The sequence below is a fragment of the Sminthopsis crassicaudata genome, chromosome 4, assembly GCF_048593235.1.
Source record: "Sminthopsis crassicaudata isolate SCR6 chromosome 4, ASM4859323v1, whole genome shotgun sequence".
Classification (NCBI taxonomy): Eukaryota; Metazoa; Chordata; class Mammalia; order Dasyuromorphia; family Dasyuridae; genus Sminthopsis; species Sminthopsis crassicaudata.
The window spans coordinates 108,674,091-108,698,257 of NC_133620.1; the positions used below are offsets into that span (position 1 = coordinate 108,674,091).

The window sequence follows — 24,167 nt, forward strand, 5'->3', positions numbered from 1 at the left end:
AGTCAAAACAAGTTTTCATAGTTAGAAAATTGGATGAACATTGGTACCACAATTATAGAGTCAGAAGGATAAGGGGTAATAGCAATAATAAACTTGGTCTGGGGCATGTTGAGGTTAAGTGTTGGTGGGATGTCTCTTATTTTCCAATGGGAAAAAAAAGATGAAAAAACAAAATCCAGAATGCTTATTTTCTTTCTTGAGAAATTAAAAAGGGGGAGAAGGAAATAAAAATGTTTCAGTTAAAATGAGATTTAACAATTATCTGTAATTAAAATTGAACTCCAGGTTTCCCCAATTTTCTTTACCCTGAGAAATATGAACCATCTATAATTTTCCTTTCCCCTAAAAGCAGTTTTGTAAACAAAGAGACAAATAATCTTTTCTTCCCTTCCTTTTTGCTTCTCTTCCTTCATTTTCATTCCTTTTTTCCTTTTTCCTTCCTTCTCCCTTTCTTCCTCACACACTGATTAAATATAATTACTGGGTGCAAGACATTGCTAGGCATTGGGGAGATGAAAAGTTTAGATAATATATCAGCCCCATGGAGCCTACAGTTTAATAGAATGATACACAGATAATTTCAAATTTTAATCATTACATGGTGATTACACTAAAGAGTTCTAAAGCACTATGAGGTCTAAGGAGGAAGGACATCATGAATTAAGGGAATCAGGAGAAACTTCATTACGGAGAAAGCAACATTTAAATTTGGATTTAAAGGATAATAAAAATAGAACAGAGGCAGAGAGTGAAAGTGAACATTTTAGCACAGGGAGCAAAATGTTGGTAAAGATTTCTTTGGTGTGTCCTAAGAGGTACTGTGTGATGGAGATTCTGTTGGTTGGTGCTGTCTCTCTCTCTCTCTCTCTCTCTCTCTCTCTCTCTCTCTCTCTCTGTCTGTCTCCCTCTGTCTCTCTCAGTCTCACTCTTTCTCCTTTCATCCCTCTCCCTTTTTCTCCATCGGTCCCTCCCACCCTTTCTCTTTCTCTCCCTACATCCCTTCCTTCCTTTCCCCTTTTCTTTCCTTCTCTCCTTCCCTTCCTCCATCCTTCTCTTTTCCTCCCTCCCTCCCTTTTCTCCTCCTTCTCCCTTTCTCTATTTTTTCTCTCCCTCCCTCCCTTCCTTTCCCCTCTTTCCCCCTAAGATTAATAAATGCAAGATTTGTTTTCATGAAAATTTAAGAGATTTAGAAAAGAAGAAAACTTCCATGGACCCTAGATTTTGTAAGAGGAGATTCAGAAGGTTCAGAGAAAAGAAAAGTAGAACCAGTCTAATATTCTAAAGGGAAAGTCAACCCAAGAAGGATAGGAAACTCTCAAGGAATTCTAAAGCACAAGCAGAAATGATTTTAATGAGAATGATACAGTTGCCAAATAAAAATGGGCACATAGAAAATTCACAAAACGAAACTCAGAGTTAAAAGAGATATAGTAAGAAATTGGAAATAAGGGTAACTGAAGATGAATGAATGGAAATCATGTATTAAGCATTTACTAAGTGCTAAGAATACAAATAAAAATAACCAAGTAGAACTTGCCTTCAAGAAGCTTATATTCTAATGGAAGAAAACAACAGTTGAGAAGGTAGAAGGGAACCAGAAAGTGGGTGTAATCTGGTTCCAAACTAGATAGTGCTAGAGCTTACCTATCTGAGGCAAGGTCCCAGAAGCAAAGTCTGAATTCCAGTGGAAGAGGGATGGGAAGGATGGCCAGAATATAGGCGAAATGGTTTAGAAATGTCCAGGATGAATGAATACAAGAGAGGCCACTAAGAATTGTGTCAGGAGTGTTGATGCCCAGACCTTCCTAGAACTGGTGATGGATCCCAGTGATGGATTCTAAGCTCCCCCCAAAAAAATTAGAGTAAGGGATTTATACTATGTTAAGGACAGGAGGAGATACTACACAAGCTAGATGTTGAGTCAGCACCCAGTTGTCCTCAATAAGTTCAACAGAAAATGCTAAAGTATCTAAAACAGGGTCAGTCAATAAATGTTTATTAAATACCTACTACAGTGGGGCAGCTAGGTCACATAGTGAATAGTGTGCTGAAGCTGGAGTCAGGAAGACCCAATTTCAAATCTGGCCTCAGATACCTACTAGCTGTCTGTTCTTTTGTCTCAGCTTCCTCATCTGTAAAAAGGTAGAGAAGGAAATGGCAAACCACTCTAGTATCTTTGCCAAGAAAACCTTAAATAGGATCATGAAGTGTCAGACAACACTGAACAACAATATCATGTGTTGGGAGTTATGCTAAGGGATGAGGACACAAAGACAAAAGGTAGTCCCTGCTCCAGAAAAGCTCACAATGCAATGTGGGAGACAATCTGTTAAAAAAAAAACACAACCCTATAAAAACAAAAACAACCCCCCCAAAAAAAACCCACAAGGTATATGTAGCTAATTTAGAAATAATCTTTGCCAAGAAAACCCCAAATGGGGTTCAGACAGATAATTCTGTATGATTATTCAATTGAAGAGCAGATACTGACCTGCACTTGGAAAGGAGTTTTCTTACCTGGAGATTCCCTATACCAATATCAGGAAGAATATTTCCCCATGTTCGTTTGTATATATTCCATATCCCTCTTGTTAGATTACAAGATCTTTGAGGACAGGGATTGTTGATTTCCATTACTGTTTGATCAGCACAGAACCTAGGACTTTTTGTATTCATTTGAATTTAATTTTAGAGAACAGGCATTGTCCCATAAACGTCTCCAGCTGAAGAGAACCACCCAATTTTATCTAAATGTGTGTAAATGGTCATATCACTCATATTAAAAACAATTCTACTTCATTTTCAGCACTTGCAAAATGGGGACACAAATGTTTGCCCCTCTACCTCTTAAGCAGGTGTGTTGCGGTTGAGGGCAATGTGCTTTCAAAACTTTAGATTACCTTATAGATATGAGATGTTCTTATCAGTGTCTGAGACAGCAGAATTGTAGTCTTGGTTCACCTGAATAGTCTTTATTGAAAATACCTCAAAATAGGTGATTCTTCAGAATAAAGGGGTTTTCCACCTTGTTTCCAGTCTCAAATGATTTTTGATGCTTCCCTTTCCACCACTTTTGCCAACCAGATTATCAAATTGTCAAATCAGATATCGGGTATAAGACCTTAAAGATTTCTGATTAGTATAGACACTGTTAAATGAATCATTTGTCAGATCAAGTCAACAAGCATTTATTAAGTATCTATCATGTGCCAAAAGCATAGTGCTCAGGACTGAGGATACCCAGAAAGGCCAAAACAGAGAGAGGTTCACTTAGCTCTGGCATATAGCAAACACAACAAATGTTTGCTGAGTAATTGATTGATCAATTGATAGAGCATTTGAGTTAAAACCTCAAATACTTTCCTTTAAATGACCTGGTTGTGCTAAGGTGTCTGTCTCTTTAAGGTTCTTTTTAGTCCAAGAATTTTCATTCAGGAAAAACCTAATTATAAGGAGAATAACAATTGTTTAGAGGTAGATTAAAAGGGGATCATATTGGGAAAGTACTCCAAAAGTTGACCTTTGCCAAGTATCTTTCAATATTCACAGATGAGTTTGAACACTCATCTGGATTTTCTTGTAAGAAGTCCTTGGGCCAAGTTTCTGATCACAGATTTCACATCTTTAGCCATATGCTTTAAAGACCCTTCACACAAAGGATTTCTTGATAATATATCATTAGGGGGTGATTAGGAGAAAATGGAAGACAAAGGGGAATTGGGAGGGGAAGACAGAAACTACTAAGAGAGAAATGAATGTTTGAGCTGAGAAAACCTGTATCTATAAGAGCAAAGGAATATGGAAGTTTGAAAGTTGGGGCCTTATCTAAATTTGTTATCTTTTTTTTTTTTAATTCATTTTTCCAAATTATCCCCTCCCTCCCTCTACTCCCTCCCCCGGATGGCAGGAAATCCCATACATTTTACATGTGTTACAATATAACCTAGATACAATATATGTGTGTAAATACCATTTTCTTGTTGCACATTAATTATTAGCTTCTGAAGGTATAAGTAACCTGGGTAGATAGACAGTAGTGCTAACAATTTACATTCGCTTCCCAGTGTTCCTTCTCTGGGTATAGTTATTTCTGTCCATCATTGATCAACTGGAAGTGAGTTGGATCTTCTTTATGTTGAAGATATCCACTTCCATCAGAATACATCCTCATACAGTATTGTTGTTGCCGTGTATAGTGATCTTCTGGTTCTGCTCATTTCACTCAGCAACAGTTGATTTAAGTCTCTCCAAGCCTCTCTGTATTCCTCCTGTTGGTCATTTCTTACAGAGCAATAATATTCCATAACCTTCATATACCGCAATTTACCCAACCATTCTCCAATTGATGGGACATCCATTCAACTTCCAATTTCTAGCTACAACAAAAAGAGCTGCCACAAACATTTTGGCACATACAGGTCCCTTTCCACTCTTTAGTATTTCTTTGGGATATAATCCCAATAACAGCAATGCTGGGTCAAAGGGTATGCACAGTTTGACAACTTTTTGGCTAAATTTGTTATCTTCCCCAGTGGCTAAAGAAGTGCTCTGCACAGGGAAGTGATTGAATTCCATTATCTCCCTCAATCCTAACTACAACACTGTGTGCTAGGGAAGGGAAATATCAATTTGCAGTTCAGAAAAGTTAAATAATTTACCCAAGGTCATACAAATGACAAATGTCAGAACCAATTACTGGAACCCATTGCTTCTGACTGGTGCTTGTTTTTCACACTACAGTGCCTCTCTGTCCTTATTTACTTTCAGTCAATGACTAGTAATGGTTTACCCATTTTAGAAATGGGAAAACTGAGACCTAGCAGTACAATAAGTCTTTCAAAGTTATTCATTTGGTTAGGACCAAGAACTAGAATCGAGTTCTCCTTAAGTCCAATGCATTTTCTACTTAACTCTTATTAATTTCCAACTGGCAACCCTTAGGAAGGAATCTAGTAAACTTGAAGGTATGTTGTCACTACTCTGGACTTTGAAGACTTCAAACAGAATTGGCTGGGGGGGAGGGGGAGTCCTGCAAAACAGTCATCCAATAGTCCCCATTTAAATGTATCTCTGACTAGGATCGAGATTTATATGCCACTGGGAAATTAGTAGCTCCATTTATTCATTCATTCATCCCCTTAGGGGCCTTCACATATCACCTGTGGTACACCTCTTGTAATGCAATAAATCATTTTCTGCGATGTGCCTTTGTACCCTGAAACTGTAATTAAACTGTAAAGTCCATTAGGGTGGGATCCAGATCTTGTCAAAACTTTGTACCTGCCTGCAAGAATTTGTATAGATCGAGCCAATGTGTGTGATTTGTACCCTCTGCTAAAGCAGATTGAAATCTTTTAACTCAGAGAAGCTTCAAGAAGTCACCTGAGTTTCCATTAAATGACTTGCCCATGGTCACACAACTAATAGTGTGATAATACAATATCTACAATACAATAATACATGCTATTGACGCCCAGATATTACCAGCTCCAGCTCCACCACTTAAGGCTACTCTGCCACACTTTTCCTTATGCAATAAACTCTTAATATTAGTTGAAGATATTCATTCATTCAATTCCTAAGTGTTGAGAATGTACTATGTGTAAGACACTGCACTGGACACATTTTCGCATATTCTTTTGACACCAACTTTGGAGGGCTGTGCAGGCAATAGGAGGCATCCTATTTGATCCAGTTGAGAGCAGAAAACAGATTACACTCTTAAAAAAAAAAAAAAAAAAAAAAAAAAAAAAAAAAAAAAAAAAAAAAAGACAAAAATTAAACGGGTCTATTTTATAGTGAGGGTTCAGAACTTCACTTGAGAGCTCCGAAGTCCCCCTCGGAGGCAAAGGCCGATAAACCTCAGTCAGAACTAGGGACCTACCAGGCTGGCTGACGATCTTTTTGGCTGATTTCCCGGGACTGAATGCAGGCCCATAAACTCGGATTTAAAAAGCTTTAGATATCACTGCCCACGACTTCTTGACTGGTTTTAGGTATTTGAAGGTAAGATATAAAAATTAAAATAATGAACTTGTTTATATTTATCTTTTACAAGATGAACCTTCATGCCCCTGGGGTCAGGGTCTACTCCAAAGCCTACAACATTACCAATCCCTCCGCCACCCGTTCCGAGCCCAGGGAATCCCTTCTCGCGTGGAGCTTTTCTCCTCTCCTCCCGTCGCTGCAGCCCCAGGAGAAAACTCAGCCGTAAGTACATCAGCCCCACGATGCCGCCTCCCATCCACACTAGCCGGGAGCTGGATGTGCAGCGTACGAAAGCGATCCAATTTCGCGTGGAGGCCCGGCTCTCTTTCTGTTTCTCCCTCCCTCCCGGGGATCTCCCTGAGCCAATGAGAGTACCCCGAAGCGTCCGGTTGTAGAGCTGTGGACCGGGGATCCGCCCCTCTTTGTTGCGCGGGCCAATGGGCACATTCGGAACATCGGCGGCGGCCGGGTGACATGGTTATATGTCACAAAATAACATTCGATAATGGAACATGGAATGAAACGACGGCCGCAGCAGCAGCAGCTGCAGCAACAGCCCCAGCCGCCCGGAGAGTCTTTGCTGCAATGAACCCCCACTGCCCGGAGGTAAGAGCTTAAAGAGGCCGGAGCGCCTCCCTGCTCCACTCCATCAGTCCCTCCGAGCCTCCTGCATTGGAATTGGGAGGTAAGGGGGTGGGGCGGGGAGGGATTCGGTGCTACAACCGTACACTGTCCGTTCACTTCACCTGCAGGAACTGGGGAGGGTCCTTGGGAGAAAAGGGGGGGGGGGGTCCGAGACTGCCGAGCCTCTGCTCTACGGTCCGGGGCGCTCACGTGCTGTTGCCTTGGCTTCGCGGTTGGCAGCATCTGGGCACGCAGTGGGGTTTGAAACCGTGCACTTGGACTCCCGGGATGGCCCTCATTCACTTTCCGGGACTGCCTTTATTTTTCCTGTCCTTTCCCATCTACCTCCTCTCTGCCCCGATCTGTCTGTCTATCTGTCCACCTGTGTGTGGCAGGGAAAGGGGGCGCGGTGCATTGTCTCGATTGTGGAGCGGACCCTCTCGGTGATGCAGGGGAGGTTGTGTTCGAGTCTCTCCCTTTTCCCCGCCCCCTCCGGCTGTCAGCTTTTCGAAAATGCAAGGATGCTTGGACTCAGCGCGAGGACGCCGAGCATAGTAGCCCCCGCCCCCTGACAAAACAAATCTACCCTTCGCCTCCTTCTCCGCTTGACGGTATGTCTCTTCTGTCTCTGCTGATTTTAGGCACAGTCCCTAAGAGAAGAGGTCCAGCTGCCATCTCTCTGTTAATTGTAGTCTCTCCTTTGCCTGCTTCCTGCGGCAGCCAAGAGTGCAATGGAGAAAGCTTCCTTATTTATGGGGCGCTGATCCCGGTGACCAGACATTCCCCGAGGGTGCTCACTCTCTCCCTTCTCCCCACATTTCCCCCCAACCTTCCTTCCACCCCATCATGACTGGCTCCACATCCAGCGTTCACCACTACCCCCACGCCAAGAGTGGCAAAGGAATGCGGTCCAGGAGCACTCACGTACGATCTGTGTGCCTCGCCAACAATGGGGGGTCGGAGGAGGAAGACAAAGAAGGAGGGGTGCTCTTCCATGTCAACAAGAGCGGCTTCCCGATTGACAGCCACACCTGGGAACGGATGTGGATGCACGTGGCAAAGGTACACCCCAAGGGAGGAGAAATGGTGGGGTCCATCAGGAATGCCGTCTTCCTGGCAAAAGTAAGTAACCTTGCTCACTCCCTCCCCCCCACAACTGACTGGATCAGTCTGAAATCTTTCGAGATGGTTTTCCTTCTCTTTATGACCGCTCCCCTCCACCTTACCCCTCTCCCCGCCCCCACCTCACACTCACTGGCATGGGTATCCTAGAAGCTGTAGAATTGGGAAAGGACATGGAAGAAAAGAGGCTTTCTGTTCAGGGATTCCGGAAAGACTATGAGCGTTCTTGAGCCTTGAGCAGGGGGGCTATCTTCTTTAGCATGGACATTCACTCTCCACTTACATTTTCCCCTCCCCCCTTCCACTACGAGAGCTAATAAACTATGGACACCACTCAATACCTCCTAAGCCAATAACACAGAGCGCCCCCCTCTCCCCAAGGGAGACAGCCCTACTGCTATTCGTCCTTCTTTCCTCCCTCTTGCAAATGATTTAGCAGGAGATGAATGAATTTGTAGTCACTCAGTCAGGTTTCCCCAGCGTGAATCATTTCTATGCTTAGTGCCAATTTTGCATGACAGTGGCATTCACCCTGGAAATTAGAAAAGAGCAACCCTCGTCTTCCTAGCTCTTCTGGATAATCTGGGATGAAACTGTTGCTTCACTGGGATTGGGGCTGTAAATAAAAAGGTTTTTCAATAAATACCAGGATATAGTCTTATTGGCTAGGGGGGACGTGAAATGGGGGAAATGCCTGCTAAAAAATCTGAAGATCAATCGACTAACAAGTATTTATTATTAAATACCACATGTCAGGCTGGATGCTAAGCATTCAGAGAAGAGTAAAAATAGTCCTTGCTTTCCAGGAGCTCACCTATTGGCCGAGGCAGGGTAAGAAGAAGGTAACATGTGAATAAAGAGATAAAAACAAAATGTAACCAGATTAGATGTAAGGTGACTGAATGGGCATGTCAGAGACCAGAGACCTGCAGTGGCCTAGTGATGCCCTGGTAATATTAAACCACTTGTAAGAGAATAGTGTTGGTGCAACCTTGGGTGAAAGGAAGCAAATGACCAAAGGCGGATTGCTTTATGGGTACATCAGATTATCCCCTCCTTCTCTTCCCTCTTCCTTCAGTGTATAGTGTTTATTCCTACAGAGCCTGAGTAAGGTTTAAGGCGTGACTGGTGGTGTTTGCTGTGTCTAACCTCCTAGCATGAAAGGACACCACCACTAGAATAAGCCTAGAGTTTGGTTCTAGGATTCATTAAGTTCCAAACCTTTGAAAAGAATTTTAGAATCTAGGTAATTTCATTTAATAGCATTACTGACAGATTGAATACCTTCTAGTGATGGGGAGTACACTATTTCAAAGACAGCCTTGTTTTTGTTCCACTGTTCAGTAGTTAATGATGATGTTTATAATTCTGGTGGCCAATTTGATTCAACTTGAGTGCCTGATGTGTGCTGGACACTGAAGAATTGGGTTCTGCCCAGCTCTGCCACTACATAGCTATGTAACCTTGCACAAATCACTTAATCTCTTATTGTCCTCAGTTTCCTCATCTATAAAATGAGAGGATTGTATTAGATAGCCTCTAAGGTTTCTTTTAGCTCTAGATCTATGATCCTATGATATTCCAATATTTTGATAGATTTATTATTTTATCAATGTGAATATTTCTATGCTTTGTGATCCCAAGAAATTCTTATACATGTCCTCCCATAAATCCTCCCCTGAGAGATCATTATACATGCTGGGAGTCTTCTAGATTTTTAAAATTGGATGGATGTCATCAAATTTAACATTGACCATCACTCTCTCTATGTAATCCATTCAATTCTACCTTTCTTATAATACACTTATCTATTGTTTTTTTTTTTTACTGTCTCTTGTGTACAACTTCTTCAGTAAGACATTTCTATCAATATATGTCTGTCCTATTCCTCTCCATTGTCTTATGTACAACTGACAACTTTAATTCTTCAAAGATTATGGTATGTCATTAGGTGTTGAGAGACAAAGATAAAAATGGACAAGTTTTTGCCCTTGAGTAGTTTACATTGTACTGGAAGGATCATGACATGGATATGGACAAAGTACATATAGACATGCATGTAAACAAAGACATATACAACACAAAAATTATGGTAAGAGCAAGGAGGAGATCTGTCCTAGACAAGGTCTCTAAGAACATTAGAGAAAGGCAAAGACTTTTAACTTGGGAAATCTGAAGTGGCTACCTGAAAAAGGTGGCACCTGAACTGAGTCAGGTTGGGATGAGGAAGAAGTGGGTTCCAGTTAGGGAGAATGTCTATGGAAAGTCAGAGAACAATTTGGTAGTTTGGGTCAGCAGGAACATGCATACAGTGAAAGCTGACTAATATGCAATGAGTCTGAAAAACTAAATTGGAGTTTCCTTAAATGCTAGGTTAAGGATCTTATATTCTTTATAGAGGCAATGAGTAGAACTTCTTGTGCCTTAAGCAAAGTTGAACTGTTATAAAATTCATATCTTATGTTACTTTGCATGTATTTTGTGTATGTAAACACGTAGTTTATATATTTCACAAAATATGGTTCTAGGGAACATCTATTCATTGGTTCCACTAATCTCCAGTCCATCTGCCACTTAGCTGTCAAATTAATCTTCTAAAATGCAGGCCCCAGTGGCTTACTATCACTTCCAGAATCAAATATAAAATCCTCTGCTTGGCTTATAAAGGTCTTCATAAAGTGGACTTCTTTAATCTTAACAGTCTTTTTATACTTTACAATTCAATGATTTCTTTGCTGTCCCTTACCAGAGATACTCCATCTGCCAATTCTCTGAATCTTCACTTCCCATTCCCCATGACTGGTAATCTCTTTATTCTTATCTCTAATGCCTGATTTCCTTCAAATCCCAGCTAAAATTCCACTTTCTACAGTTTTCTTTAATCTTCATGTCTGCCCTCTAAGACTGCCTCTAATTTTTTTTTTATCCTATGTCTTGTTTGTACATAGCTTTTACCTTCCTTGTGTCCCCATCACTTACCAAAGTGCCTGGAACATAGCAGATGCTTAATAAATGCTTATTGACTGTCCAACTTTCCTGATTCTCCTAGCATATTTGACTACTCTGACTAAGTTTCCTTAGTTAGGTCATCATTCATCTCCTCTTTCCCAAAAGGTATTTGTACCCAACTTTGTATTCCAGGCCCTCTTTTATTTTTTCTAAAAATACACTCTTTTGAAGACCTCAGCTGCTCCCATCAGTTTAATGATCTGTATCAAGGGTGAGGAACGTTTTTTTCTGCCAATGGCCATTTGGATATTTGTGACACAATTCACAAACCATCAAAGTTATCAACTTATAGAACTTGAGCAGTGGGAGGTTCTTGTACCTAGCTTCTAGATAGCTCATCATCATCTGCAATTGCCTTAGCAAATGATTTTATGGACTCTATGCAACCCACAGATCAGAAATTTCCCGTCCCTGATTCTATATGGAGAGGATTCCTACATCTATATAATTCACCCATATCTTTCTCCTGAGCTACATTTATCCAAAAACAACTGTCTACTGGAAACTGGATTTCTATCTGGATATACTGGAATAATCTCAAATTCACAGTGTCCTAAACACACTAGCTCACTTTTTCTCCTCCAAGCTTCCTTTCTTCTGCTGAGAGCACCTTCAAGAATTCAGGATTGTCCTCAATTCTTTCCTTTCTTTACATCCTCAGGCAGTTGTCAATTTTTATCCATTCTACCTTTATGTCATCTGTCACTTATTCTCCATTAACACAGTCATTATCTAGTTCTAGATCTCCTCATCTCTTGTCTGGGCAATTGCAACAGCCTCTAGTTGGTTTATTTGCTTCCCATCTCTTTCCTGACAGGCTGACAAAACAACCTTCCTAAGTCATAGGTCTTGTTACTCATCTTGATTCTTCAGTGGCTCTCTTTTGCCTCTAGGATGAAACAAACATTTCATTAAAGTCCTTCACAGAATAGAGTCAGCCTACCTCTACAGTCTTAGGTATTGAACGTTTCTCCTTCATGTATTCAGGGCGCCAAATTAACCTGTGCAACATTTCATTTCTTGTCACATTGTGTTCTTGTCACGGCTCCTATCCCATGGCTTAAATACTTCCCTCTTCCCCCACCTCTTGGTATCTTTAGTTTTCTTCAAAATTCAATTCAAATGACATCTCCTAAATGAGACCCACTCCTGATTTCCTTCCCTGCTAGTAACTTCCTTCCCTTATCCACCCCTGGCTTCAGACTTTTTACTTGTATGATCACTTAATCTCTGTTTGCCACAGTTTTCTTAATTGTAAAATCACCAACCTTTCTAGTTGTTGTGATAATCAAATAAGATATTTGTAAAATTCTTGAAAACTGTGTCTGGCACATAGTAGGTGCTTAAGAAATGTTTATTTTCTCCCTTCCTTCTTCCCCCACATCCAACAAATTATCTATTTTGTTTTTCATATATTTTGCAAATAGTTGCATGTGCTCATGTAATCTCTCCTAATAAGAATGTAAGCTTCTTTGTTTCATTTGTGACTTTGTATCCCTAGCACTTAGCACAGTGATGGCAAAGTTGGCCTTTGATTCAATTGAATGGCTGAGCAGATGATCTCTATTGGACCCTTCCAGTTATGAAATTTGACAGTTATGATTATATTTCTAGATCAAATGTGAAACTCAAATAGGAAAGGACCACTAAACTATCTTGAAGGTCACATATTGACTTAGAAATCCACAAATTAACATTATCTATGTTCTATTGTATCTTCAATTTGTTAAATATTTTCTAGTAACCCATTAGGTTCTAGCCACAATCAGGACTGCATGCAGGCTGTGTCTGACATTTTTTTTAAGCACAGGGAAACATTTGAAGACAGCTTTTATTCAGTGTAGTAAGTGGGGAAAGTAGCAAGCTAAGAGTCAGGATCACAGAGTTGAGCTCCAAGGACTTCAGCCTAACCCATTCACTTGACAAATGAGGAACCTGAAGTCCAAAGAAGTAGTGACTTTGGCAGAGATCATCCAGGGAATTATTAACAAAGTTGGGATTTGAATCTAGGTTCTCTGACATGAAACCCACCAGTCCTTCTCCACCCAAGATGCCTGAGTACTTGGCTTCGCTTAGTGGCAGTGCCCTATAGCAGAGATGACAAACACAGATCCCATAGTACTCTGGATCGCTGCCTGAATTAAATTAAAATATAGTTCCCATCAGATTTTGGTGTATTGATGTATTTTTTAAAAAAAGAAATATATAAACATGCCAGGATTTTATGTGGGGTTTAACGGCCCCCAATCTATTGAGTGTGATCCCAATGACATACAATAAAAATCTCACAGGCATTAAAACCAGACCTATCTTTAACCAGCCTTGCCAATGACTAGCTATAGGACTCACTCTATGTCACTTAGCCTATCTAATTCTCAGTTTCCCCTAATATAAAAATGAGGATAATAATATTTGCAGGATTCTGCCTTAGAGAGTTATTTTGAGGATGGAAGGAGATAATGTATGTAAAGAGCTATGGAAATGTCAGCTATTTTTAACTCCATAACCTTAAGCTGGTAGCTTAAGATCTTTAGGTCTCTTCTGTAAAATGTAAAGCTTTGACTAGATAGTTTCTAAAGTTCTTTACAGATCTTATATATTATAATTTATATCACAATTTCCTTCGAAATATCCCCGTTTCTCCAATGCCTCTTACATGATGGAGTTTCCAGATGCTCTTACCACCCTATTTTCTTTCCTCCCGATGTAATCAATTTTTCATTACTACTTCCTGTTGTTGTTCAGTCATTTTCGTCGTGTTTAACTCTTCGTGACCCCAGTGAGGTTTTCTTGGCAAAGATACTGGAGTGGTTTGCCATTTCCTTCTCCAATTCATTTATATATATATATACATTTTTATAGAAAACTGAGGCAAACAGGCAAAAGGGTCCCATAGCTAATAAGTGTCTGAAGTTAAATTTGAACTCATATTTTCCTGAGTAGTCCACCACACCACTTAGCTATGATTAATTTGTTGTGTGTCTTTACTCCATCATCAAAAGTTGCTTCCTCCCTGTGCCTAACCTTAGATAGATAATTTCCTGACTTTCTATGGTTCAAACAATTCATAAGTTTACGTGCAACCTTCTGGCCTCTCTAACCTTAGCAAAGCTAGTCCTTAAAGGATAGACATAGAGACCTTTGTGGGCTCATCCTTGCAACCTTTCCAGCTTGGTAAGCGCTGCAAGAGTTTGTCCTTTTTCTGCATAGTCTTCAAACTCTCATGGTCATATCCATGCCATGATGAAGTGCTGAAGGCTGGCTTTTTTCTTCTGAAAATGAAGTCCCCAAACTGAACACAATACTCAAAATGGGGTCTGACTGGTGGGACCCTAACATATATCATGACCTAAATACTATTCTTACGATTAATGCAACTTAAGATCAAGTTAGTTTCCTCTTCTCCACTTTCAGCCCTAGCACTTTAATCAATAATATGTTGGCTCAGAAAAAAAAAGTCTTTGTCTATTAAAGACCATTTGGGGGGCACTGGAAAATACATCTGCCTGCTTTTTGGCAGGAGCCTGACAAGTATAGAACAGGGAGGACAAGACTTGGCTGCAGTCTGGGGTTTGGTTGTTCCTTACTGGGTATATCCCCATGAATCAGCGAGACACTGACCTGTTTCTTTCAGGCTACACACTAGTCTCTACCAAGCTGGGGAAAATAGTTCTGAGCCTAAAATTTCACCTTGATTTCTTACTTAAAATGCTAAATGACCAGAGCCATAGGATCTCAGATTGAATGAGATCTGAGATCTAACCTCCCTTCATTCCTTCTTGACTTCTCTGTGGCATATGATGCTAAACCATCTGCTCCTTCTTGATGTCCCTTCTTCCCATGGCTTCTGTGATATTGATTGCTATGACTTAGTTCTCCTCACTCTCTCATTAAACCTTTTCTGTCTACCTTGCTAATTCCTTGTTTTCCTTTCTCTCCTTTACATGTGGAGATTTGTCCTTAGTCCTCTTTTCTTCTCTCCATTTTCTCCCTCAGGAATTATATATCCCATGGCTTTAATGATTACAGGATTAGGATCTGGACTTGTGATTTCACCAGTATAGCAAAATCCCTGGTGAAGAACCTCTCTGTACCAATTCAACTTGGCTTTTTCTAATTTTACAAAGTTGCCTTGAGCAGTGAGAAGTTTAATGACTTCCCCAGTCTTCTTGTACTGCCAGGTGCACAGCCCATCCTGAGAACCTAACAAGAGCAGCCAGTGTGCACAGCTTTTCCTGACTCTCTGGTCACCCTTCTCCCACAATAGCTGGATGTTGGCACTGACATCCCATCCTCTACCAGAGTCCTAACTATTCTGGCTCACGCTTCTCTCTCCAAAGATGGTAAGCCAGGCACCTCAATCTCAACCCCCTTGTGCTTGGACTTGGCTACCCATACTGATTAAATGAACTGGGAATCACCAGTTCTTAACTACATTCTTTCCTGTAAGATGGAATACAATTTGCCCTTACCATCTGCTTTGTCACTTTGCCATTTAGTCTCCCAGATATTATCATCTGACTTAACAGTGCCCCAAGAACCCTTGGACCTTATCATCTGCCTGTAGTTAGGACCCACAAGTTCTTCCATTTGCTCTTCAGTGGAACCCTCTTCTGTATGAAGTCTTCCCCAACTAGATGGTAATCGAGAACTATTTGACTTTTCTATTTATATTTCCAGTACTTAACACAATGCTTGATGAACCTTAAGTACTTATATATTTTTTCATTCATTTATTCGAATATTCATTTCATTGCTTTGCCTGAAATAGATATCCTTTCCATCCAGATTTTAATGTCTTTTCCTTCCTTCAAAAATCACCTTAGATGCTGTGCTCTTCATGACCTTTCCTCTCCCATAAATGAAAATGACTTCTTTTTCCTCAACTTTCTGATAGCATATTGCTTACATTTTGCATAGTTACTAGTGTGCATGGAGTTCCCTCTATTAAACTGTAAGCTCCTTGAGGGTAAAGTCTATGTCTTAGATATCTTCACATCCTCAAAACTTAGCATAAAGTTTGTTAAATGGATAAATGAATGAATCACAGAATCAAAATTCTCTCTAATATCATAGGTGGGGGAGCTAGAGTTAATCTAATAGAAGTTTATTCTATAAAGTGGTCATCCCATTTCCACTTAGAGACTTCTGGCAAGAAAGAACTCACTACTTTCAACTATTCCACTTTGAGGCACCTCTAATTATTAGGAAGTTTTTCTTTACCTTGAGTTAAAATTCTCATCTCTGTAACTTCCAGCCACCACTTCTAGCTTTATCTTCTGGGGCTGAGCAGAACAAGCCTAATTCTTCTGTCTCATGCCATCCTTCAAATATTTGAAGAGTTCTCTCATCCCCCACTCCCAGTCCCCCAGCCTCCAACATCTTAAGTATCTCTATCCTCGACTATCCCTAGTTCTTTTAAACAATTCTCATATGTGATTCCTAATCCTGCCATCGCCCTGGCTATCTCCTGGTCAAACTAGATGCTCTTCAGTTTACCATTAGCCTTATTAAAATTAGAACTGAATGAACACAGTCCTCCAGAAGAGATCTGTTCAAGGCAAGATTATCTGGATCATAACTGCCCTCCTTCAGGACATTATGGAATTAATGGAACTGATGAGCACATTGAAAGATTATTCATATTTTTTGAAGGGATGAGGTCTGTCTGGGTAGGAGTGGAGAGAGAGCTTTGCAGTCAATTTGTGGTAGTCAGCCCATTCTTCCTCCCTTTCTGCAATCTCTTTACCACTACCCCCCCATTCTTTTAACCTCTCCCTATTACTCAGTTGCTTCTTTGGTTTGGCCCTGTTTCTGCCAGCACTTGTGGTGACACTAGTTCCAGTTGCTAGCAGATTATCTTTGTCAGACACTCAGATTCCTGACTGCCCTGGGGCCAGAAGCTTTGTCTAAACTGAGCATGTGGTCACAGTGGACATTCTTCAGCTACCCTCCCAGGCTTCCAGAGATGCTTCTTCTTCCTTGTCTCTTGTTTTCTTTCTCAAGATGGAGAAAGACGTTGCTTTCTTTACTCTTTTTAAACAATTCCAGCTTCTAAGAGTCTTGTTCACCATTATTTGGCCATTATGTTCACACATCATTTAACTTTGAGATCATTTTTCCTTATATTCTCCTAATAGGCCAGTTTGTGTTTGCCTAGACTGAAGGATTGGAACCTCTCCCTATATGCTTGTTTGTGCCTTGCTCTACAAGCCTTCCTGACCATACTCCCAACTCCCAATCTCTTTCCCAGGTCTTGAGCACAAATTTGCAGAATAGAGATGTTGTGGTATGATAGGACACTTCCAGGAAGGAAGTCCAGGAAGGACTATATGCCCTAGGGCAGAAGTACCACATATAGTCAGAGGATCAAATGTGGGCCACAAAAATCGCAAATACAGCCTGAACCACATTAAAATATATTTAAGAAATGTTTAACAAAATAAATAAAAATACAGTGAAACATAGATAATAATACATTTTAAAACTAAGTCAATATTTGGCTCATAGGGCTCCTTATGTACAGATTAAGGAACCCCATTTCTACTTAAATTTGTCTCTACTTAGTACTGTAATAGCAAGGGGTCATGTAAGGGGAAAGGAACCAGGCAATCTGGATACCAATTTCAATTTGCATTTGACTGCTGCAGCCTGGAAAGATCATCTGCAATGAAGAACTACTCAGTCACAGAGGAAGAGAATGTGATAGGGAAACAGCTATTATTAGGACCAATTAAGTTAAGCCCTCAAACATCCCTTTCTCAATGACTTTTAGGACAAGAGTGCACCGGCTCCTTTCTGGTTGGAAGGAAATGGCTTTTTGCCCTCTGAACAACATCTTATTAGAGTTCAATTCTGCCTCTTCTTTCAGTTTCTGACAGAGCTTCCCTCTCTCCCCTAAGTCTGAGCTTAGGGAATAATAATAATAATAATATTAATATAACTTTTATCTTCATAAAGTACTCTTATATTTTATCTCCATACTATCCCTGAGAAGTAGGTAGTATAATATCTCTAATATGCTGCTTTCTAGTACAGGGCAGAATCTTCTATCATTTTCATAAAAATGAGTACAAACTCCTTTAATCCATTCACTGTATCTGGTCACAAACCATGCTTCACATCCCAATCATTGGCTGCATCCATCCATGCATCCATCAGCTCCATTTGTCCATCCATCCATTTTACTCTTCTTTCCGTGTGAAGTTTTGGGTACTCCTATTGCATTCTATCCCCACCCTTTTCCATTTCTTGCTCTAGGAACAGTAACCAAATTGATTCTACCATCACAGTCACCATTTAGGGTTCCAATAACTTTCCCTGTGACTCCCCAGATCCAAATTTCCTTACCTAACCTAACTAAAAGTGTTATTTATCTTTGTTAAAATATAAGTTCCCTGGGGGCAGGGATTGCCTTACTTTTGTGTTTGTACATCTAGAACATCTAGAACAGTGCCTACACATGGTAGGTGCTTAATAAATACTTTTTCATTCATTTATATTCAGTCCAAGCTGTGCTTGAATTACTATGTCATTACAGATACCCTTGGCTGGTCCCAGATATGATTATGACTGATAAGATATCTAGGCGGCTAGACGATAAAATGGGTAGAATGGGCCTGGAGTCAAGAGACGCCTAAGTGCAAATCCAGCCTCAGATATTTATTAGCTGTGTGACCTTGGTCATTTAATCTCTCTTTGTCAGTTTTCTTAACTGTAAAAAGAGACTAATGATAGCATCTACCTCGTAGGGCTATTGTTAGGATCAAATTAAACAATAATTGTAAAGTGTTTAGCACATTGCTTGGTAATAGTAGATGCCGTATAAATGGGAGCTACCATTATTATTAAGAACACAAAACCACATTACACTAAAATTTTCCCCATCCTCATTCTCCAGCCACTTAGAAAAAACAATATTTCTTGGATTACTGACCAGATATAGCTGCACTGTGTCCTGAAGGCTCACTGGGTCAGCTACTTGCTTCAGAGATAATCCATTTCTTTCCCAAAAGACTTGTAGTCATTTTTAGAGACACTGCCCATAAGAGTCACTCTTCCTTCTCTTTAAATATCTCCTTAAAATGCCACCTTCACACCCCAGAATGATGGCACATTTATTTGTGATATGTAGGGATGTTTCAAAGCTTTAATGAGATAATGAAGATAAAATACTTTCCAAACTTTGAAGCACTATAAAAATGCTGCTTGTTGTTGTTTTTGTTAACTTAGTCACTGGGCTCCCAAGCTGATAATGATTTCATTGCCAGAGCCTTCTACTGTCTAGAAATAAGGCTGTACACCAGCTGGGCTTCTCAGCAGTAAGTCCAGGGGTCGGGACAGGACACCAGAGCAAGTTCCTATCTCTGATTTCTCGTCACTCCTCAATGAAAAGAAGACTAACAAAAACATCAATGACCACCATTGTGTCTTCTTATGGGCTAAGGGTTTCATTTCCTATCTTTCAGATCATTGAAACAGAGACTTTTCTCCTCTTCTCACCTCCACCAGCCTCTCCTCTATTCCGTTTTCACCCCCAGCCTCCAACTTCAGAGAGAAGAAGGAAAAAGAGAAGGGGGGGAGAGAGAGAGAGAAAAGAGAGAGACAGAGAGACAGAAACAGAAAGAGAGACACAGACACAGACAGACATAGACAGAGAATTAATGAAAATTCTAATGTCTTTTTCTGGTTATGAAGGGCACCAATCAGCAAGCCAGGAAAAGAACCTTTCAGGAACAAGTTGGCTTGTGAAATCCTCTCCTTTGTGAGAGGGAGAGTCAAAGAGGGAATCAACTTGTAGTGGGAGTTAGCTCTCAGTGAGCGAAAGGGACACAATTAGTCATATTCTCCCAACAAGGGTGAGACAGCTGTTCCTAAAATAGTCCTGCCCCTTCACCCTGGGAATCTTCCAATGCTAATTGAGAACTTAGTCCTGCATCTGAACTCCAGCCTGTTGTTCCAGATGTCAGTGTAAATTGTATCGAGATGAGATAATTCAGCTCTTCTGTCATATCTCTCCACCACCCTCACCAAAGGCCCTGCCATGTGTGAAGTTTTTGAAATAGACACTTCAATAAGAAGCATTAATCTACCCAACAGAATAGAATATGTTGGCTCAAAGCAAGTTTTTTTTTTACTCTTCTTCCTTCCTGTAGATACATTCTCCATAGTTTATGAAATTCAATTCAACAAGATTTTTTAAAGTACCTATTATGTGCCAAGCACTACAAAAAATAAAATAATCCCTCTCTCCAAAGAGTTTTACATTGTATGTGAAGGAAATGTGCCCATATAAGTAAACGATCTATTTATCTATCTATCTATCTATACCTTGCAATTTCCAGGAAGAGAGCATCAGTCTAATGAGATGGGCTGTTGTCAACAACAGAAAGTGGGTTTCAGAGCACACATTGAAATGATAATAATAGTTACTATTGTAACTTTGTTACAAAGTGCTTTAAGGTTTGTTAAATGATATATAAATATGTGAACATACATATACATGCTGCACATACATAGATACACTATACATAATAATAATAATAATGATAGCTAGCATTTATATAGCTCTTGATACACACACACACACACACACACACACACACACACACCCCAGTCATGGTGTTAAGTGCTCCAAAATTATTATCTCATTTGATTGTTATCACAACATTTTTGGGGTAACTGCTATTATTATCCCCATTATATATATGGGGAAATTGAGGAAGTTAGTTGATTTGTCCATGATCACAGAGTTAGTATGTATCTCCAAATTTGAATTTAGGTCTTCCTAACTCCAGGATTAACACTCTATCCACTAATCTTCACAAATATTCTGTGTCATGATTACCCCCATTTTATAGGTTAGGAAATTGAGGCTAAGAAGAATTAAATAATTTTCCCAGAATCACAATACCTGAAGTAGAAAGAACGAGTGAAATAGGCATATAGGAAGAATGGAATTAACATGGATAAATATAAGGATGAAGAGTAATCAGAGGAGGGAGTATTTGCCTCTATATTTATTCTATTCTATAATAGAATCACAAATATCTTGAGTAGAGCCATAGAGTAATAATGATAATAATAATGACTACAGTTTGTATAGCTCTCAAAGGTTTGCAAAGTGCTTTTTGTATGTTACCTGCTTTTGTCCTCCCAACAACCCTGCAAGGTAAAGGCTATTATTAATCCCAATTAAAAGATGAAAGAACCGAGGCTGAGAGAGATTGAGAAACTTGCTCAGAGTCACACAACTAGTAGATTGTCATCTTTTCCATAGTGGTAAAGGTAACATTGATTTTATTGTTATCTCTGAGAAAGATGTAAAAAGTGGCGGAATGGTTAAGGTAAGAGTTGATGAAATCTTGAAACCTCACTGATTATTGAGGGTGAGGCCATATGTGACGTCTGATCCATTATAAGACACGTTCCAATCTCTCTCTCTCTCTCTCTCTCTCTCTCTCTCTCTCTCTCTCTCTCTCTCTCTCTCTCACCTCTCTCTCTCTTCTTCTCTCTCTCTTCTCATCTTCTCTCTCTCTCTCTCTCTCTCTCTTTCTCTCTCTCTCTCTCTCTCTCTCTCTCTCTCTCTCTCTCTCTTTCTCTCTCTCTCTCTCTCTCTCTCTCTCTCTCTCTCTCTCTCTCTGTCTCTCTCCTCTTTCTCTCTCTCTCTCTCTCTCTCTCTCTCTCTCTCTCTCTCTCTCTCTCTCTCTCTCTCTTTCTCTCTCTCTCTCTCTCTCTCTCTCTCTCTCTCTCTCTCTCTCTCTTTCTCTCTCTCTCTCTCTCTCTCTCTCTCTCTCTCTCTCTCTCTCTCTCTCTCTCTCAGTGAGTGTGTGTGTGTGTGTGTGTGTGTATAAAAGTAGGGTGTGCAAAAAGGTGGTGTATGTATGGGTTGTTTGTTGTTTATTTTTAAATTACTGGACGATGGCTGGTATGGAGCAGGATAGGATATGGTTCAGATATCTAATCTCTGGTCCTATCTAATTTCTTCACATCAGTGAAAACTTGAGGGCCAGGCTGGTTATAGAGGCATGAGATCTGTTTGAAAAACTCTCGTCCATGTCACTTTTGCCAGGATTCATTCAGTGCCCTGCAAAAATTGACTAAGGGATGAGTTAAAGGAGCTAGTACTGTTTGAAGAAAAGATTCAAGGGAAACATGATAAACATCTTCAAGTACGTGATAAGCTGACCCATGGAAAAAGGAATAAGCTTTTTTTTAAACCCAGAAAGCAGAATGAGAAATAACAGTTGAAAATTGTAAAAATGTAAAAAATGTGATGAAAATTATATTAATGTATGTGATGAAATTATTAAATGTGATGAAAAAACTCTAATAAATGGAGCCATCTGAAAATTGAGTGGACTGTTTTCCCTAATTGAACAAGAGCTGCATGACCACCTGTTGCTTGTATTAAAGAAGAATTTTTGTGCATTTATGGAACCTCTGAGGTCCCTTCCAATTCTGGAGCTTTCTAATCCCATTAAACCTTTAGAATTTCCTTTAAAAGGACTTTTCCAGAGTCCCTTCATTTTTAAAAATTCCATCCCTTCTTAATTATTGCCAGGTTCTGGTTAGGCTTTTGGAAAAGGTCAGTCTGGGTTGTTATCTACTAAGTTATCAGGATTTGACTGTGTATACTGTTTGGTGCTGAGTGAGATGAATTCATGCCTGCCACACTCTAGGAAGTTCACAGTCTTATAGAGAAAATAGATTTCCTTCCCTTAGGGAATTCCCAATTGGTCTTAATTTATTTCTAATGGTTTCCTTCACGTAGTACTTCAAGGCAGGAATCAAGATAAATCAGATTGGCCATGAAATGTGGAAATTTCACAACCGTTCCAAATGAATACTATGAATTCATTTTATTCAACTTCAAGTGGGCTCTCAATGTTGTAAAGCAGTCTTTTTATTTCTTCCAAATTAATCCTTATTTCATCTTTCCCATCTCCTCACTCTACCCCCAATTTCTTCCATATTTTCATTTTACTATAGAGAACATCACTATCCTCTCAGTCACCCCCATTCATATTATTATTGCCATCATCAGTTCTCCATTCATGCTCAGTTCATATATTCAGTCTATTGCCAATTCTTGTTTCTGCCTTCCAGCATCTCCTGCATACATCTTCTCTATGCTCACACAGGTGTCATTGTCATTATCTCATGCCTGGATTTCTGTAATATCCTGCTGGTTAGCCTCTTTGTCAGAAGTTTCTCTTCACTCCAATCCATTCCCATTCCAGTCCATTCCCAAACCATTCCTCACTTTTTTAATACTATTTAAAATCATCCTCAATCCATTCAATTACCATTCCAACTCATCCTCAACTTAATCCATCCCCAATCCAAACCATTCCTACTTCTATCCATCCCCAATCCAATCTATCCCCACTTTAGCTCATCTCCAATCAAAACCATTCCTAATCCAATTCATGCCCACTCCAATCTGTTTCCAATCCAATCCATCCAACAGGTTCTCAATGGAGTGGATAGTACAAGAATGGGTTCAAAAAAAGTTTATTCCTTTTCCCATGGGAAAGCTTTTTTCACATACTTGAAGATGCTTATGTTTCCCTTGAATCTTTTCTTCTAACTACTAATTTCTTTAACTCATTCTATCACTTAAATTTAATCGGTAAGTCAAGTGGCCACTAGAAGGCTTGGAACACAGTAGGTGCTTAATAAATACTTGTTGAATTGCCAGAGTCATGTATCTACTTCAAGAAAGAAAGAAGGTAAACTAATTTCTACTATACCACTTGCTTCTCTTAAGAGAATAAATAATGAAGCAGTCCTGGGGGAGACTCACTGTGGCTTCAGCCCTAGAATTCATCTACTTTCACACTTTGCCTAAGTATTAAGTGGAAAAAGAATCACTTGTAAAAATCAGGGAAGGGGAGAAAGACTTGCCAGATCAACTTGGGAGGCATGAGTGTTTTGTGCTTTTGTCCCTTGGTGACTTTAGGGCAAAGGAGGACTGGCCACATGATTCTGTGGCCTGGGATCTGGACTTAGCCATATAGAGTGACTTTTAAGGTAATTGTGACTAGTGATACCTCTGAGTTACTTCAATAGGGGCCTTATTCTTAGAGTTAGAACTAGGGGCGGGCCATTAGGGGGTTTATTCCAGAGCACTAAAATTGAGTTCAGTCTATAGGGGAAGTCCACCAATATAGAAATAATTGCATTTAGGTTCATGGAGTAGCAATTGGAAGGAATTTCAGAGATGATCAAGTCTACCCCCATCATTTTACCAATGAGTAAAATGAAGCTCAGAAAGGTTAATTGTGGTAAAGGTTAATTTGTAAATGGCAGAGCATTCCATTGTACCAGTTAGCAAGAAATATTTAGTTAAAATAGGGAATTAGCAGATATCTTACCACAGAGTGATCTACCTTACCTCCCCTATGTCCAAGAGGTTGTAT

General features: G+C 39.9%; 1 protein-coding gene across 11 annotated transcripts in view; it reads left to right on the forward strand.

Moving 5' to 3' along the window:
- The first annotated feature begins 6,404 nt into the window (after window positions 1–6,404).
- The window catches only part of VASH2 (vasohibin 2), a 47,950-nt gene continuing 30,187 nt past the window's right edge, over window positions 6,405–24,167 (forward strand). For 3 of the 11 annotated variants that reach the window (XR_012489095.1, XR_012489094.1, XR_012489093.1), the window contains exons 1-2: window positions 6,405–6,594; window positions 7,254–7,734. Coding sequence is in view for 6 of the 11 variants with exons in the window: in XM_074309131.1 (XP_074165232.1) it covers window positions 7,459–7,734 (276 nt within the window). In the remaining 5 variants the exon portion in view is untranslated. Of the gene's footprint in view, window positions 6,674–7,253; window positions 7,735–24,167 lie in introns of all 11 variants that reach the window. The other 8 variants (XR_012489097.1, XM_074309134.1, XR_012489096.1 and 5 more) reach the window with 7 other exon arrangements.